The sequence below is a fragment of the Panthera uncia genome, chromosome B1 (genome assembly GCF_023721935.1).
Source record: "Panthera uncia isolate 11264 chromosome B1, Puncia_PCG_1.0, whole genome shotgun sequence".
Classification (NCBI taxonomy): Eukaryota; Metazoa; Chordata; class Mammalia; order Carnivora; family Felidae; genus Panthera; species Panthera uncia.
The window spans coordinates 4,956,515-4,971,526 of NC_064811.1; the positions used below are offsets into that span (position 1 = coordinate 4,956,515).

General features: G+C 52.2%; 1 protein-coding gene across 1 annotated transcript in view; it reads left to right on the plus strand.

Annotated features, from left to right (window-relative positions):
- Window positions 1–11,870, plus strand: part of CRMP1 (collapsin response mediator protein 1) — a 76,851-nt gene extending 64,981 nt beyond the window's left edge. The window contains exons 12-14 of the mRNA XM_049630285.1: window positions 5,688–5,867; window positions 8,035–8,200; window positions 10,827–11,870. Of these exons, the coding sequence (XP_049486242.1) occupies window positions 5,688–5,867; window positions 8,035–8,200; window positions 10,827–10,918 (438 nt within the window). The 3' untranslated portion in view covers window positions 10,919–11,870. The remainder of the gene's footprint in view (window positions 1–5,687; window positions 5,868–8,034; window positions 8,201–10,826) is intronic.
- Window positions 11,871–15,012: the final 3,142 nt, after the last annotated feature.

A 15,012-nucleotide genomic window follows, 5' to 3' on the forward strand; every position in this document is an offset into this window, starting at 1 on the left:
GGCCAGATTTGAATTCTTGTCATAGCAAGAGGAGGACTACTCAGGATGCTGTAAGATTTTTGTCTGTTGCATTGTCTCTGTGCAAAAGCAGGGCCATTCACACAGTGCGGGACACGAATGTTTTTTTTTCAGACCATGGATTGAAAAATGCCTTGTTAGAGGTTTGTTTGGCTTTCTTGAGTTTAAAAAAATAGTACTTTTCTTTTAAGAATTAAAAAGAGATCATGTTATATGTTGATCAGTGATTAATGTTTGAAGTCTACTCTTTTGTAAAAAGAATGCAGCTTCTTTCCTCTTAGTGGAAAAGCATTTGCTTCAAAGTGCCACACCACAGGTGTATCTGTTTGTGTATCTACCTGTTTGTGTATCCATAGGCCACTTAGTTTTTCTAACTCTTCACATTGAGATGTAATTTACTTACCATGATTTCATCATTTAAAAATGTACAATGCAGTGGTTTTTTAAAAACATGTGTATTTGTTTACTTTTGAGAGAGAGAGAGAGAGAATGAGCAGGGGAGGGGCAGAGAGAGAGAGAGAGAGAGAGAGCCCGATGTGGGGCTTGAACCCACGAACCGTGAGATCATGACCTGAGCCGAAATCAAGAGTGGGACAGTTAACTGACTGAGCCACCCAGGCGCCCCTAATGCAGCAGTTGTTCTATTCAGAAGATTCCCCATCCTCCCCAGAAAGAAACCCCAGACCCACTAGCAGGCACTTCCCATCTCCCCTCTCACAGTCTCTGTCAGCCAGGAATCTCTTTCTTGTCGGATGTGCCTTTCTGGACTGTCGCAGACTATGAGTCTGGAGTTCTCTCTTGTCCAGCAAGAGAGCAGACGCAGAATTGAATACGAGAGAGGCTAATATCTGGGAGGAGACAAGAGCCCCGAACAGGGGTTTTGTCTCCGTATTTATTGAGCTCACAAGATATTACCCACATGGTGAGTGTGAAGAAAGATCTCACACACATGAACATGGAGAAAACAATCAGACAGTACTCATCAACTTGTGTGTGTAAGAAGCAAAGGGTCTGGCGGGCAAGTGGAGTTTGTGATCAAGGTGCATTGGCACCGGATGGAAAGTAACTTCCTGCAGGTGAGACAACAAGTTACTCATGATCCCATTACAGTATCTCGCTAGCTAACCTGGGGTGGGTGGTTCTCGCTAGCTAACCTCGGGTGTTTTCACCCCATGGTGGCAGTTTTCCCGTGCTAAGCTTTCTTCCAACCCATTTATGTAAGTAGAGTCTCTATCCCCGCACTGGACATACCATAGAAAAAGAATCACACCATATGTGGCCTATTCTGTCTGGCTTCTTTCACTTTAGTTTCATGTTTTTGAGGCTTGTCTATGCTGTGGTCTATACTTCGTTCCTTTTCATGGCTGCAGAATGTTCCCTCGCCCGGAGAGAGCACGTTACTCATCTCTTCGAGGATCTAAGCATATGCCCTGCTCTCCGTTCGTCAGTGTCAGGCTGTCTTTTACAGGACACAGAGGGACTGAGGAGCAGGAACTGCCCCCTGGGGTGGGGTCTAGGGACCCGGGGCTCACAGATGGCAAACAATGGTTGTGTGTTTTCATTGTGGTTCTTTGTACTCATTTGGATTATTAGATCGTTCACCTGTCACCTTTGGGAAACGAAACAACTTTTGAAACTCCACGTGGTTGCGAGACCTAGAACCTGGTGCCACGTGGAATCCACGGGGAGTTGTCACGTGACGCACGTCATGTCCTTCCCCTCCGAGGAATAGTGGGCCATGCAGGGCCGAGTGAGCTGGGAGGCCGGCCGGCTTCGAGTGGTAGGGAAGTGCTTGCTTCCTCAGTGTCTTTTGGCTGGACGCGCTCATTTGGGCTTCAGCAAGACTGTGAGGCACCACACGGCTGGTCGCCACAGGGTGACTCGAGAAGGCTTAGATGCAAATGTTACAACGGAGAGCAGCCCGTCTGCCCGGGTCCTGGGAGGCAGCCACAAACTGAGGGTGAGGCTCAGTGTTAGCAGCTGTGTGTGGATCTGACTGTCTCCCCGAAACCCTGAGCGTGCTCCTAAAACCCATCGGAAATGACAAGAGAATCCTTTGGCTGATTACAAATCAATATAAGGAATCGCTAGCTTTTCTATGAAGTAATTCAAAAGCACTTTAAAAAATGGAATGGAGAGGGGGGCACCTGAGTGGCTCAGTCGGCAAACCACCCGACTCTTGGTTTCGGCCCAGGTCCTCATCTCCCAGTTCGTGAGTTCGAGCCCCGCATCAGGCTCTGCAATCACGGTGCGGAGGCTGCTTCTTGGGATTCTCCCTCTCTCCTTCTCTCTCTGCCCCTTCCCTGCTTGCTCTGTATCTCTCTCTCAAATAAATAAACATAAATAAATAAAGGAATAAAGGAATGAAAATCAAAATCCTATTTCTAATAACAATAAAAACTAAAGACTTACATAAACACAAGTTCTTTTAGGCTAAAATGAATCATTAGACGGAGCATACCAATTCTTGAGAATTTAATCTCTGCATTCGAAGTAATCCCATCAGAACATTCAAGGGAATAGTTTTTTAGCTAGAAAAGCAGAGGTCTTAGGTGCTAAATGTGAGAGTAGGTAAACAGTTGTGGGAAGCTGAGGGACAAGGCCCGCTCATCCCTGTTATTAACACGGGTCGTACCGTTGCAGGCGTGGGGGGCGGTTTGCTGTTGGCCCGACAGAGGAGAAAGCCAGGCAGCAGACCAGCCGCACAGAACGATTTCGTGTCCCATGCAGGAGGCAATTCAGATTAGCCGGACAGCGGTGCTCATTGGCCTGTAGGTCTCAACAGCGGGCCCGTAAGGCCAGACTTCTCTGTGCTCCTTCCTTATCTCAAAACACTCTCAGGAGGGATCGGAGGTTGAAGTGAAAGTTATCAAGGGTCTATAATAAAGCATGTTGTTTTAAAAATGATGGTTTGGGGGGCGCCTGGGTGGCTCAAACGTCGAACTTCAGCTCAGGTCTTGATCTCATGGTTTGCAAGTTCGAGCCCCACGTCAGGCTCTGTGCTGACAACTCAGAGCCTGAAGCCTGCTTCGGATTCTGTCTCCCTCTCTGCCCCTCCCTCACACTCACTCACTGTCTCTCTCTCTCTCTCTCTCAAAAACAAACCTTAAAAAAATTTTTTTTTAAAGTGGTAGTTTTGAAAAATAAATAAAAGCAAAGTAAGTAAAAATGATAGTTTGGAAGGGGAGAAGATCTTTCTAAGCAAGACACAAAACTTAGAACATGTAAAGGGGAAGATTGGCCTGTTTGAGCATCGAGTGTATACAAATTAAACAAATACCCCCTCTGTATGGCATGAAAATAATAATTATTATTACCTTATATGAGATCAGGAGGCAGAGGACAGACAGCAGAATGATACTCAGGACAAACAACGGATAAATTCCTTAACATCAAAAGTGTCCCCTAGGGCCACCTGGGTGGCTCAGTCGGTTAACCACCCAACTCTTCATTTCAGCTCAGGTCATGATCTCACGGTTCGTGAATCAGAGCCCATCCATGCTGACAGCGTAGAGCCTGCGTGGGATTCTCTCTCCCTCTCTCTCTGCTCCTCCCCTGCTTGCACTCTCTCTCTCTCTCTCTCAGAATAAATAAACTAACTTTAAAAAAAGCATCCTTAGAAACCAGTAAGAAAAATACCAAGAGCCTAATGAATAGAACACTGTGCAAAAACACAATTATGCAAGAAGAAATACACAGACGACTTCTAGATCTTTAATAACAGACCCAGCCCCACAGCTAACCAAATGCAAACCTCAAGAGTAAGATGCTGTTTCTGACCCGTGCAGTGCCAGAGACCCTGGCGGCTGAGGGGTCTGACCCTGGTCAGACCGCGGGAGGCAGGCGAGCTCACAGAGTTTTGTTGGGAGTGGAGACTGGTGCTGCCTTTTGGGAAGACGGATCTATCAAAGTGAAAATCCATTGACTCCTTGGCCCCAAACTCCACCTCTGGAAAGGTTCACACATGCCGGCGTGGACCCCACAGAAGGGTGGTTCAGTATGGGTTTTAGCAAAACGCAGGGAAACAACCCAGTGTTCCATCCCTGGGAATCGGATAAATAAACGATAATACACCCCTGCGAGGGGACACGGTGCAGCAGTTTAAAGAGTGTTGAACACATTTTTAAAGCACGTACCTTTGCTGATAGGCAACAGTCCCTGAGCTCCAGAGAAAAATTCAGGTGAAAGCCAGCTGCACAGAGAGTGCTCTTGCCCTGTCAAGACAGAAAACATCTGTGACACAGAAGAATCTCTTTAGGGCAGATGTCTCGGTCGGAGGTAGAAGAGAGACCTACTTTTTAAAATCAAATATCGTTTGCACCTTTTGAGTTTTCTCTCACCCTATATAATGACCTACTTTTTAAATAATAAAAAGCAGTCAGCTAGAGGTGGTTACGTTCCCTTTCGGAGTTATGAAAACGGTGTGTATTTTTAAGAACACGTTTTGTCTTTCAAATTAAAGGAAGGGAGAAAGGAATTAAAAATAAAGGTGACCGCGGGGCGCCCGGGGAGCTCCGTTGGATAAACGTCTGACTTCGGCTCAGGTCATGATCTCAACAGTTCGTGGGTTCGAGCCCCACGTCGGGCTCTGTGCCGACCGCTCGGAGCCTGGAGCCTGCTTTGGATTCTGTGTCTCCCTCTCTCTCTGCCCCTCCCCTGCTGACGTTCCTTCTCTCTCGCTCTCAAAAATGAATAAATATTTTAAAAATAAAAAACAGTAAATCAAAACGACCTGACCCAGTGCTGGTGGGGATTTCATAGACGTCAAATCAGTGAAATGTCTCTCTCCTCCCTGTTGCCCACATGGTGTCAGATGGTTGGGAGCCTTTGAAAAGTAACTTGGTGATAAGCGATAAAGACCCTAAAAAAGCTCATTCTCTCTTGACCCAGTAGCTTAACTGTAGAAAACTATCCTAAAGGAGATATTTGTGGGGGCGCCTGGATGGCTCAGTCGTATTTTGGCTCAGGTCATGATCTTAACGGTTCGTGAGTTCGAGCCCCGCATCGGGCTCTGCACTGACAGCATGGAGCCTGCTTGGGCTTCTCTCTCTTCCTCTCTCTGCCCCTCCCCTGCCCATTCTCTCTCGCTCTCTCTCTCTCTCAAAATAAATAAAAATAAAAAATTTTAAAGGAGATATTTTTTTTTAAATTTTTTTTAACGTTTATTTTTGAGACAGAGAGAGACAGAGCATGAATGGGGGAGGGTCAGAGAGAGGGAGACACAGAATCTGAAACAGGCTCCAGTCTCTGAGCTGTCAGCACAGAGCCCGACGCAGGGCTCGAACTCACGGACCGCGAAATCATGACCTGAGCCGAAGCCGGCCGGTTAACCGACTGAGCCACCCAGGCGCCCCAAGGAGACATTTTTTAAAAAGACACAAAAATGTCTTGCTTGTAGTCTGAGCAGCCACAGTGCCTGACATCAGGGGCCCCCGTTCACGTTCGTGATGCCCCAGACATCAGTTGGGTTGTACAAAGCCACCTGCGATCTAAACGCCCATGGCGAGGGCTGGTTATGCCGGCGCAAGCCCGCGGAGTGGAATGCCACACAGCCCCAAAGAGGAGGTTTTCAGAGGGCAAGGGCTGCGAGGTGCCCCTGTGGGGACGTGAGGGATGTCCCGGCCCGGGCGGAGAGCCGGAAGGGCCCGGTCACGTCTCTTGCCATGCAGGCCGTGGAGTACAACATCTTCGAGGGCATGGAGTGCCACGGCTCCCCGCTGGTGGTCATCAGCCAGGGCAAGATCGTCTTCGAGGACGGCAACATCAACGTCAACAAGGGCATGGGCCGCTTCATCCCGCGGAAGCCTTTCCCCGAGTATCTCTACCAGCGTGTCAGGATCAGGAGCAAGGTCAGTGGGTCTGGGGTCTGGCACGCGCCGCGTTCACGAGTCACAGCCGCGGGGGCCTCCCTTTCCTCTCGTGTCAGGTGGGCTCTCCCCGCCGCCCTGCCTGTGTCTCGGGGCCGGAGGGGAGGTCTCGGGGTTTTGCAGACTGTGAAGGGGTGTGCGCCCGTGGGGTGGGGAGGAGGGGGCGGGAATAACACGGACCGTGCCGCTTTGGGGTACGCATCCCACGTCCTTTCGGGGCCCTCGCCACCGGCTCTTTGAGGTGTCGAGACCTCCCGGTGCTCGAGCATCGGACAGGCCAGCGTCACACAGCTGGGAAAGCCGAAACCCTTAGGCATTGCCCTTCTGGTAAAAGTCGACACCCCGCCCCCCCGCCGCCCCCAGCATACTCGGGGGACAGCAGAACTGTGTCTGGATGCTCTTCAGGTCTTTCCTCTGTTCTCCTTGCTTCCCCGCCCTTCCGTTCTGTGTCCCCCTGTCCCTCTCTCCTTGAAGAGTAGTGGCAGGGATGCAGGAGGCCCTGTCGGAGGTGTGGAGTGGCCCCATCCCTTCTCTGGTCCAGCTCAGAGGAGGGAGCCGCTCACACTTTGGCTAAACTGCCACTGTGGCCCATCGTCTTCCCTAATCAGGTCCCTCCTGTCACCGTGACCACCTGCTTGGTGGCTGATGTTTGTTGGAAAGGCCAGCTTGTGTGTATGTGTGTATATATGTGCACGTGTGTGTGCGTAGATATACTTGTATGAATGTGTGTATGTGTATATGTGTGTGCACACACGTGTGTGCGTAGATGTACGTGTATGTGTGTGTGTGTGTGTGTGCCCACCTGTGGGTGGTCCCACTCTTCTTGTGCTTCACAAACGGCACTGCCACACCCTATGTGACATGGAAAGACCTCGAGCATCGTAATGCAGGCCTGGGGGTCTGGGGGGGCCAGGAGGTTTCTGGGCTTTTCCATTAACACTGGGGGTGGTGGCAGTGCCGTTTGTGAAGCACAAGAAGAGTGGGACCACCCACAGTGTTAATGGAAAAGCCCAGAAACCTCCTGGCCCCCCCAGACCCCCAGGCCTGCATTACGATGCTCGAGGTCTTTCCATGTCACATAGGGTGTGGCACCCGGGTCCGAGATTCCAAATGACACAGACGTTGCGTGTCCAGTGGGGAAAGAATGGGCGTGGGGAGGAAGCCAGTCAGATCTGAGAAATGGCCGTGGAAAGCCGCAGTGGCCAAGTGACCACAGCAGGCTGTTAGAGATGAGGAGACTTTTGTAAACTCCCGGCTGGACACCCACGGAGGGGTGCAGATACACCTTGGCCAGATGCATTCCCTCTAAACTGGTTTGGACCGACGCCTGTGCTTAGTGGCCATGTCTGTAAGAGCAGGTGCCTGGGATCTATGCCAGGCCATCATCCGCAGTGGCCAGAAGTCCGGGCCCCCTCACATGCTGGGGCAGAGGACAGGAGCCACAGCAGGTGAGGGACAGAACCTGTCCCAGAACATGTCTCTGAGCTGACTTGGGGGGAGGCGGTCACTGAAGGGCTTGGGGGGACAGGGAGGCAGGCCTGGAACCAGCTGGAACTGGGGGAAGTCCCCGAGGTGCAGGAAGCAAGTACAGTGAAGAGTAGAACAGAACGGTGGCCAGACCCGGTAGTCAGGGACATAGGGCTCCCCCGGGGGCAGCACTCAGCCCGCGGGGATGGGGACCGTGGCCCATGCTTGGCCCCCCAGAGGGTCAGTGAACGTGTTCACTTCCCAGCCTCCCTGAGCCGGCTGCCCTCAGAGGTGGCCCCATCACCCCACCTTTCTCTCCTCCTCCTCCTTTCTGGAATCCCGTCCCCGATAAACTAGCTGCCCCCAATCCTCGTCTTGGGCTCAGGACCACAGATGATTCACTGGCCCTTGAGGGGGACAGTGGGGTGTGTCAGGGAAAGTGTTTTCCTCTTGAAAATGGGCTTGGGGTCCTGCATGAAGCTGTGTGTGTGCACGTGTGTATGTGGAGTAAGTAGGTGCATGCTTATGGAGTGTGTGTGCACACGTGTACGTGTGTGTGTGTGTGTGTGTGTTTCCCCGAGGCGACCTCCGGTCACTGTCCAGCTGCAGGGCTCCGGCCTGCCCGAATGGGAAGTGGCAGGTGAATCCTGCCCGCCAACCCCCCTCGCCTCCCTCTGTTTAGGTTTCTGGGTTGCAAGGTGTTCCCAGGGGCATGTATGACGGTCCTGTGTATGAGGTGCCAGCCACGCCCAAATATGCAACCCCTGCCCCGTCTGCCAAGTCCTCGCCCTCCAAACACCAGCCCCCGCCCATCAGAAACCTCCACCAGTCCAACTTCAGCTTATCAGGTAAGAGGCTCCCCGCTTCCCAGGGGCCCACACTCCTGCTGAAACAGCCCCGGGGGGGGTGGGGGCTAGATGAGGAAGCAAGGAGCGGGCGAGGGAACACTTCCCCTTCCCTCCCGGGGTGCCAGAGCGGGCTGGGGGAGGTCAGAAAGCAGAGGGGGTCTGCCCTCAAATTGGCCCTGAGCTCAGAGCTCATCCTGAAGCACAAGCTTACCCTGGAAGCTGAACGCGTCCCTCAGACCCAGTAGACGCTACAATGTCATCAGCTAGCCACGTGAGGGCAGACACACACACGCTGGGAAAATCGAACTGGAATCTTGTCCCCCAGAGTATCTGAGGCATTAGCGTGTGTGACACACGGGGCTGCGTCCTAGGAATATGGTGAGGAGTTGGGCACAGCTGGGCAGCCCCCAGTCTGGTGCAGGGGTCAACAGACTTCTTCTTAAAGGACCAGACAGTAAACATTCGAGGTTTTGTGAGCCGAGGGGCAAAGTTTAGGATATTCTATTAAGCAGCCATTTCAAATGCAACCATTGAACAGTGTAAAAAAAAATAAATAAATAAAAAACCGTAAAAAACTATTCTTCGCTCCTGAACAATACAAAAGCAGGTGGTGGCCGTTTGTCCATGGTCTGTAGTTTGCAGACTGTGGTCTAACAGGAGGGAAGGACAGTTAAACAGAAAAGCTGATATGCTCAGCAAGCGAGTCGAAGGGGCCGAGAGAAAGACGAACATTGGTTTAAACCGTGGGGGTGACAACCTGCCATCCATCCAGGGAGTGTCTGTCTCAGCGATTACGCAATGGGGGACAGAAGTTGGGCGGGGTCCCTAGTCCAGCTCATCTCACTTTCTGTGAGCCTTCATGCAGGAGTTTCTCACACGCTGAGTGCGGTTCCAGTCTTTAAAGACAACTAGTATTGTTTCCACAAATGAACCGGAGACACAGCTCAAATAGCTTCTCTGATGCTCAGTCAACAGAATTAGGGAGTGGACGCAATGCCAGGACAAGCCACTGGGTGGGGCTACGTGGAGTCTGCAAACCGGACCTCTCTTCGAAAGTCGTGCAATTCACAATTGCCGCCGAATACAGAGGGAAAATCCCTCCCTTTCAGAACTAGCAAAACAACGAAACGAAAAGTCTGCTGGAAGGGCCCCACGGCCACCAGTGCCCCGGGTCGGCAGAGTCCTCTCCGAGACCCGCAGAACTGCCCCGGCCGGCCTCGTGGCCGGTCGACGTGTGATTTCATTTGCTATCAACACCATACGTGCTCTCGGACATCAGGAATGACTTCGCAGATGCCTTTTAAATAATCTGCATGATGCTACTTTGTAGAGATGTGGCATGATTTCCTGCACGAGTGTCCTTTTGTCCAACACGTGTTTTTGAAGTAGCTGACAGGTAACCAGCAGGGTGGAGATGATTATGAGGGAAACTGGTGTTGAGCACTCCATCTGATTTCTGAATCTGGGACAAAAGGAAGTGAGGCCAAGGGAGGTTGGGTCTGATTCCAAATTACCTGGGTTCCAGACATGACTTGTACTGGAACCTGTCTCCTGACTGGACCCCAGGGCCTTCTCATGCCATCCCTCCTTTCAGCATTGTCTGTCCGTCACTAGTAATTCACTGAATACTTACTGAGCATCAGGCACTGGGCTTGGTGGTGGAACGTTAAATCTTTAACTGCAAGGGAATGCATGAAATTGGAATAAACGGTCGGCTTTGCAGATTTAAAACAAAAACTGATGCCCCTTCTCCATGGAGGTCTGCCCATTGCAAATCAGGTGGATAAATCCAGCTCTAAGAAGTTCACACACATAAATGCACATGCATCCAGGGGCGCCTGGGTGGCTCAGTTGGTTAAGCGTCCGGCTCCGGCTCAGGTCATGATCTCCCAGCCTGTGGGTTCAAGCCCCGCGTCGGGCTCCATGCTGACAGCTCGGAGCCTGGAGCCTGCTTCGGATTCTGTGTCTCCCTCTCTCTCTGCCCCTCCCCCACTCATGCTCTGTCTCTCTCACTCTCAAAAATGAATAACTGTTAAAAAAATTTCTTTTGAAAATGCACATGCATCCACTCCCATGCATGTCGTACATAAAATGCGTTTGACGTATCGGGCACTGCTGTGTGCTGCTCTGACTCCTGTAGAAGCTGGAGCTTTGGGGACCAACCAGTTGGGGCTGGAATCCCGGCTTACCCGTCCTCCAACTTTGCCCCCCAAGATGCATGACCTGAGCCTCAAATTCCTCATCTAGAAAGTTGGGGTAACCACCCCCCCACTTCGCAGTATCGTTGTATACCCTAAGTGCACGCATATATGTTAAATCACCAAGTGTGTGCCTGCACACAGTAGGCACTCAGTAAGTGCTTGCCCACCTGTCTCAAGAGCACGAGGCCAGGCAAGAAATAGCGCAAGGTGGTCAGAGGGTGCAAGAGGGTGACCCCAGGGCCGGAGGGGGCACAGAGGAGAGGGCAGTGAACCCCGTGGAGGTTGGGAGCCTTCCCAGAGGTGAGAGTGGATTGAGTCCCAGAGGGTCGAGCGGATGGAGGGATGTCACGATGAGGGCTCAGCATCCCAGCTCTCAGGAGCGGCCCGTGGAACCGGTCTGGAGCGGTTGGCTCTGTCTCTTTCAGGTGCCCAGATAGATGACAACAACCCCAGGCGCACCGGCCACCGCATCGTGGCGCCCCCTGGTGGCCGCTCCAACATCACCAGCCTCGGTTGAAGGCGGACGAGTGGATGAGCCAGTGAAGCGTTCCAGGAATACTGTCACTCCCTTTCCCCGCCAGGGGTTGGGAAACCCGCGGTTTTATTTGGTACTGATGGGGGGAAAATTGAATGACGTTCTTTCCTCTTTTGTTTAGGAAGAAGTGGTATTAGTGTGGTGTGTTTGCTCGGAAACTCCTTGCCCCACAGTTGTGTGTTCATGCTGACTCCACCTCAGATCATGGGTCTCCATTGCCCTCCTTAGTGAACCCAGGTTCTAGCATCGTCTTGTACCGTCCCTTCTGCTTCTGACTCCACGGGCTCCATGATTCTCTGGGTGGTTCCTTTGCACCCTCGTAGCTGTTCTAGGATAGTTGATGCATGTTACTAAATTATGTATGCAAGTCTGTGAGTGCGTCTGACAGAACATCACCGAGGACCGATGTAGACACAATGCCCAGACCTCAGGCCCCCAGGGGCCCTTCCAAACTCTTCACACGGAGATGCTTACTCGTTGTCCCCACCCCAAGTCCGCACTAGAAAGAAGCCTGCCCCACCCCTCCCCTCCCCTCCCCCACCCCATCCCCATTGAGACCTTCTGTGAATTCTCAGAGGGGCAGGGGAACCTTCCAGTGCTTTCAGAGAAACATCATCCACGTCCTGTGTCAGAAACTCCGGTCTCCGTGGCACTTGTGACTCGCCATGACGTCTTTCTGGTCTGTGTGTGTCCTTCCAGCCAGCTCCGACTTCAGGCCTAGCCAGGTTCACACTCAGAAAGGGGTCTCCCCACCCCCATCAGGGCTGATGACGGTGGGGCGACGGCTGCTCCCGGTTGCCCCGGTCCTGGTCCCTTCGAGGTGGTTGACGGGGCAGTCAGATTTTTAAAGTTTTGTACAAAGTTTTCCTTTGTAATCACCCCCATTTTTACTTAACAACTGACTTATTGTGGCTCTTATTTCTGAATTCAAAGCTTGTGAAAAAATAAAGAAAATAAACAGCCCGTTGGCCCCACTGGTGTGTTTTCATTGAAGGGTGACTGTTCAGTTGGGTGCAAATGCCCCAGTGGTCCCTCCTCGTGATGACCGGAGTGTAGGTTGCTTCCCAGGACTCGCTCCTGTAGACACCGAAGGAGCAGAGGAGGAAAGAGAGGGAGCCAGTCACGAGGTGTGGATGGTCGGGCTCAGATCCTGAGGCCGTGGTGGGTGGCTTCTGTGACATGGGCTGAGAGCACACGTCCGTTGTCTCCAAGCCTCCTTGGTGCCCTCTCTTCATATAGGTTGTGGGTCTGCCTCAGACTGGGAGTTCCAACCTCGTAAACATCACGTTTCTTCACTCCGGGTCCCATGAGCAGATGCACATTCTTGAGAAGGAAACACTCAGGCAAATTGCTTATTCCAATTTGCCTTTAGTCGTAGTGACAGTGGTGGTGACGATTGATGACAGTGATGGTGGTGGTGACAATGCAGGCAGTATCTGTGTGGTGTTATGCCCAGAATTCGTGACCCCCAAAGACCACCAGGGAGCCAAGTCCGATGCAAAAGCAAAAGAGCCTTTATTCGAGCTAGCTCGAGCTCAATCCCCTACCTGCACCGACGCAGCGGTGAGATGCCAGGGAGAGAGATCGAGTTTCAAAAGCACAAAGGTTTTATAGGGATCATGGCCTTAGCCGATTGGCTGGAGAAGGGTCGTGGCCTCAGCCGATTGGCTGGGGAAGGGTCGTGACCTCAGCCGATTGGCTGGGAAAGGATAGAACAATGGCTGCCGAGGTGTGGTCCCACATTAGCAATTATCAGCATCATCTGGAACTTGCTAAAAATGCAAATGTTGGGCCTGGTGGTCACAGACCCACTGAGTCAGGAACTCTGGGGGTGGGGCTCAGCAACCTGTGTTTGAACAAGTCTTCCAGGAGATTCTGATGCACCTGAAGTTTAAGAACCACTAGGTCTGAGGGTCTCTAACATGTTTGGCCTCAGTGTATACAGAACGTTTCTCACTGGTCACCTATTAACCATTGGCTGTCAGCCTTGCTGTGCTATATAAATACCTAGCACCAAACACCATCCCCAGAGACTCTGATTTAATTGGTTTGGGGAGGGGTGAAATGCTCCCAGGTCATTCTAAGCCTGGACAGGGTTGAGGGCTCCTGCCTCTGGCCCCTACCTGAGAGAAGCCCTCCCTCTTCTACTCACGCTTTCCACGCCTCTCACACTCCCCTTCCTCCCACCTCAGACTTCGGAAGAATGCATCAATCGGTAGCCTGCTTTCTTAGAAAACATAAGTTACGCAAGGGGAGGAGGCGTGGTCTGAGGTTTGAGCCGGAACCTCTTTCTGCGGCCATGTCGGGGACATAGTCGCTAGTCGGCCGGCCTAGGTCTGCTCTTTCATGTGGCAGTGGCCACATGTTGGGTACTCTGCGAGGTAGGCTCTATTACTACCCCCCTTTCACAGATGAGTCCCAGAGCGTTCAGTGACATGTCCAAGGTCACACAGGGAGGAAGAGGCAGAGCCAGGATTCGAATCCAGGACCCATGCGGTTTGGCTCAAAGTACAAAGCTCCTTGCTCCTAACCTCTAACCCTTACTACCGTTCAAGGCAGGATGCCTTTGATGGTCCTGCATCTACTTACTGGTTTTAGTGTATTCTCCCTCTGCCCCCAAGGTCTGTTGGACCTTGGTTAAGGTCCCACATGGTGTTGGCTCACAGCCTGCCGTGGATTTTCTTGAAACAAGGCTAAATAAACGGAAGGTCAAGAATGGAGGGTAAGGCCTTTTGACGTTTGTCCTCGGCTCATTCAGACTATTAAAGGGCAGCAAAGAAACTTCCAGATAAGTAAAGTTGGCAGCCGCAAGCTACTCGTCCCGCTCTCGGGAGAGCACTTCGTCTCTGGCATCCATCACCCCCCGCCCCAGCCCACCCAGAAACGCAAGCAGAAATCTTCTCTCTAAGGCCGCCCCTGGAGGGGCTGCTGTCCAGCTGCGTTACCGGCTGAGGTTCCCCACCACCCACTGTCCCACACAATGTTCCCCAGCACGTCCAAGCGGCAGTCACGGGTCCGGGCGGTGCGAGACAGACGAGCCTTAAGTCTTGGAGGCTGTGCTGGAACATTCCTTGTGAGGCACATGCTTCTCTTTCGTGCTCCCCTTTGCCACGTCATCGCCTAGCCCCGGGCTCCGGGAATTAGGATGCGGACATCTTGGAGGGGGGAATTATTCTGCTGTCCTGTCTTCTAAGTCTCTTTCCCGAAATTTTGTTTTATCTTGCCATGTTCGGGTATACGGTCCATCGTTCGCTAATCCTTGTGTCTAAGGAAAAGGAGGGCCCAAGACTCACATTTTCCCATATGATATCCCATTGAGCCGGCACCATTAATGGAAAAGACTATCCCTTCTCTCATTAAGCTGCAGCGGTGGCTTTCTTGTGAATCAGGTGACCGTAGTGTGTGGGTCTTCTGACGCAGTGGTCCCGAGGTGGCACGGCTAAATGTGGAGCACGGGGCTGGGCTGGGCTGGGAGCCCCAGTCTGCTGTGCTTGCTAATTTCCACTGTAGTCAGTTTCAAAGTACCAACGTAAAGCCAGCAAGCTGGCAACTCCTAAAATTTAAGCGGGCTCTGGGTCCCATAAGGGCTGGCCTAGCCCCGCTACCGCGGCTGGTCTATTTTTGCACCCACGCTGCACACGGACTATAAACAGTGAGACAGAACGGCCAAGGTCCCCTCATACCCATTTGCCCCCTGCCCGTAAAGCCCCAACCATTTTCCGACATCCCCAGCACTGCCTAACGCGTTCTGGCCCCCGAGTTTGCTTGGCCGCTTTGGTTAGTGCGAGGACCGGAGAAGGCTGCTCCCCCAGCCCGAGTGTCAGATCTCCTCACACCCCTGGGGGCTAGTCTCTGGACCAAAGTGCATGTGGTCGTGACTCTCTGTGGCACAAAGCGTGAGCCCTGATGATGCGCATTTGCAGGGACAGATCTGCATCTGACCGCTTTGCCTGTATCTCAACTGGTTCCAAATGTGGATGGGAAAGAAAGGGATGCTATTTATTACCCTCCCCATCCCAGCAGTAAAATACACAGTGCTAAGGGCCCCAGAGGAGTGCCCAGTCTCGTCAGAGGGG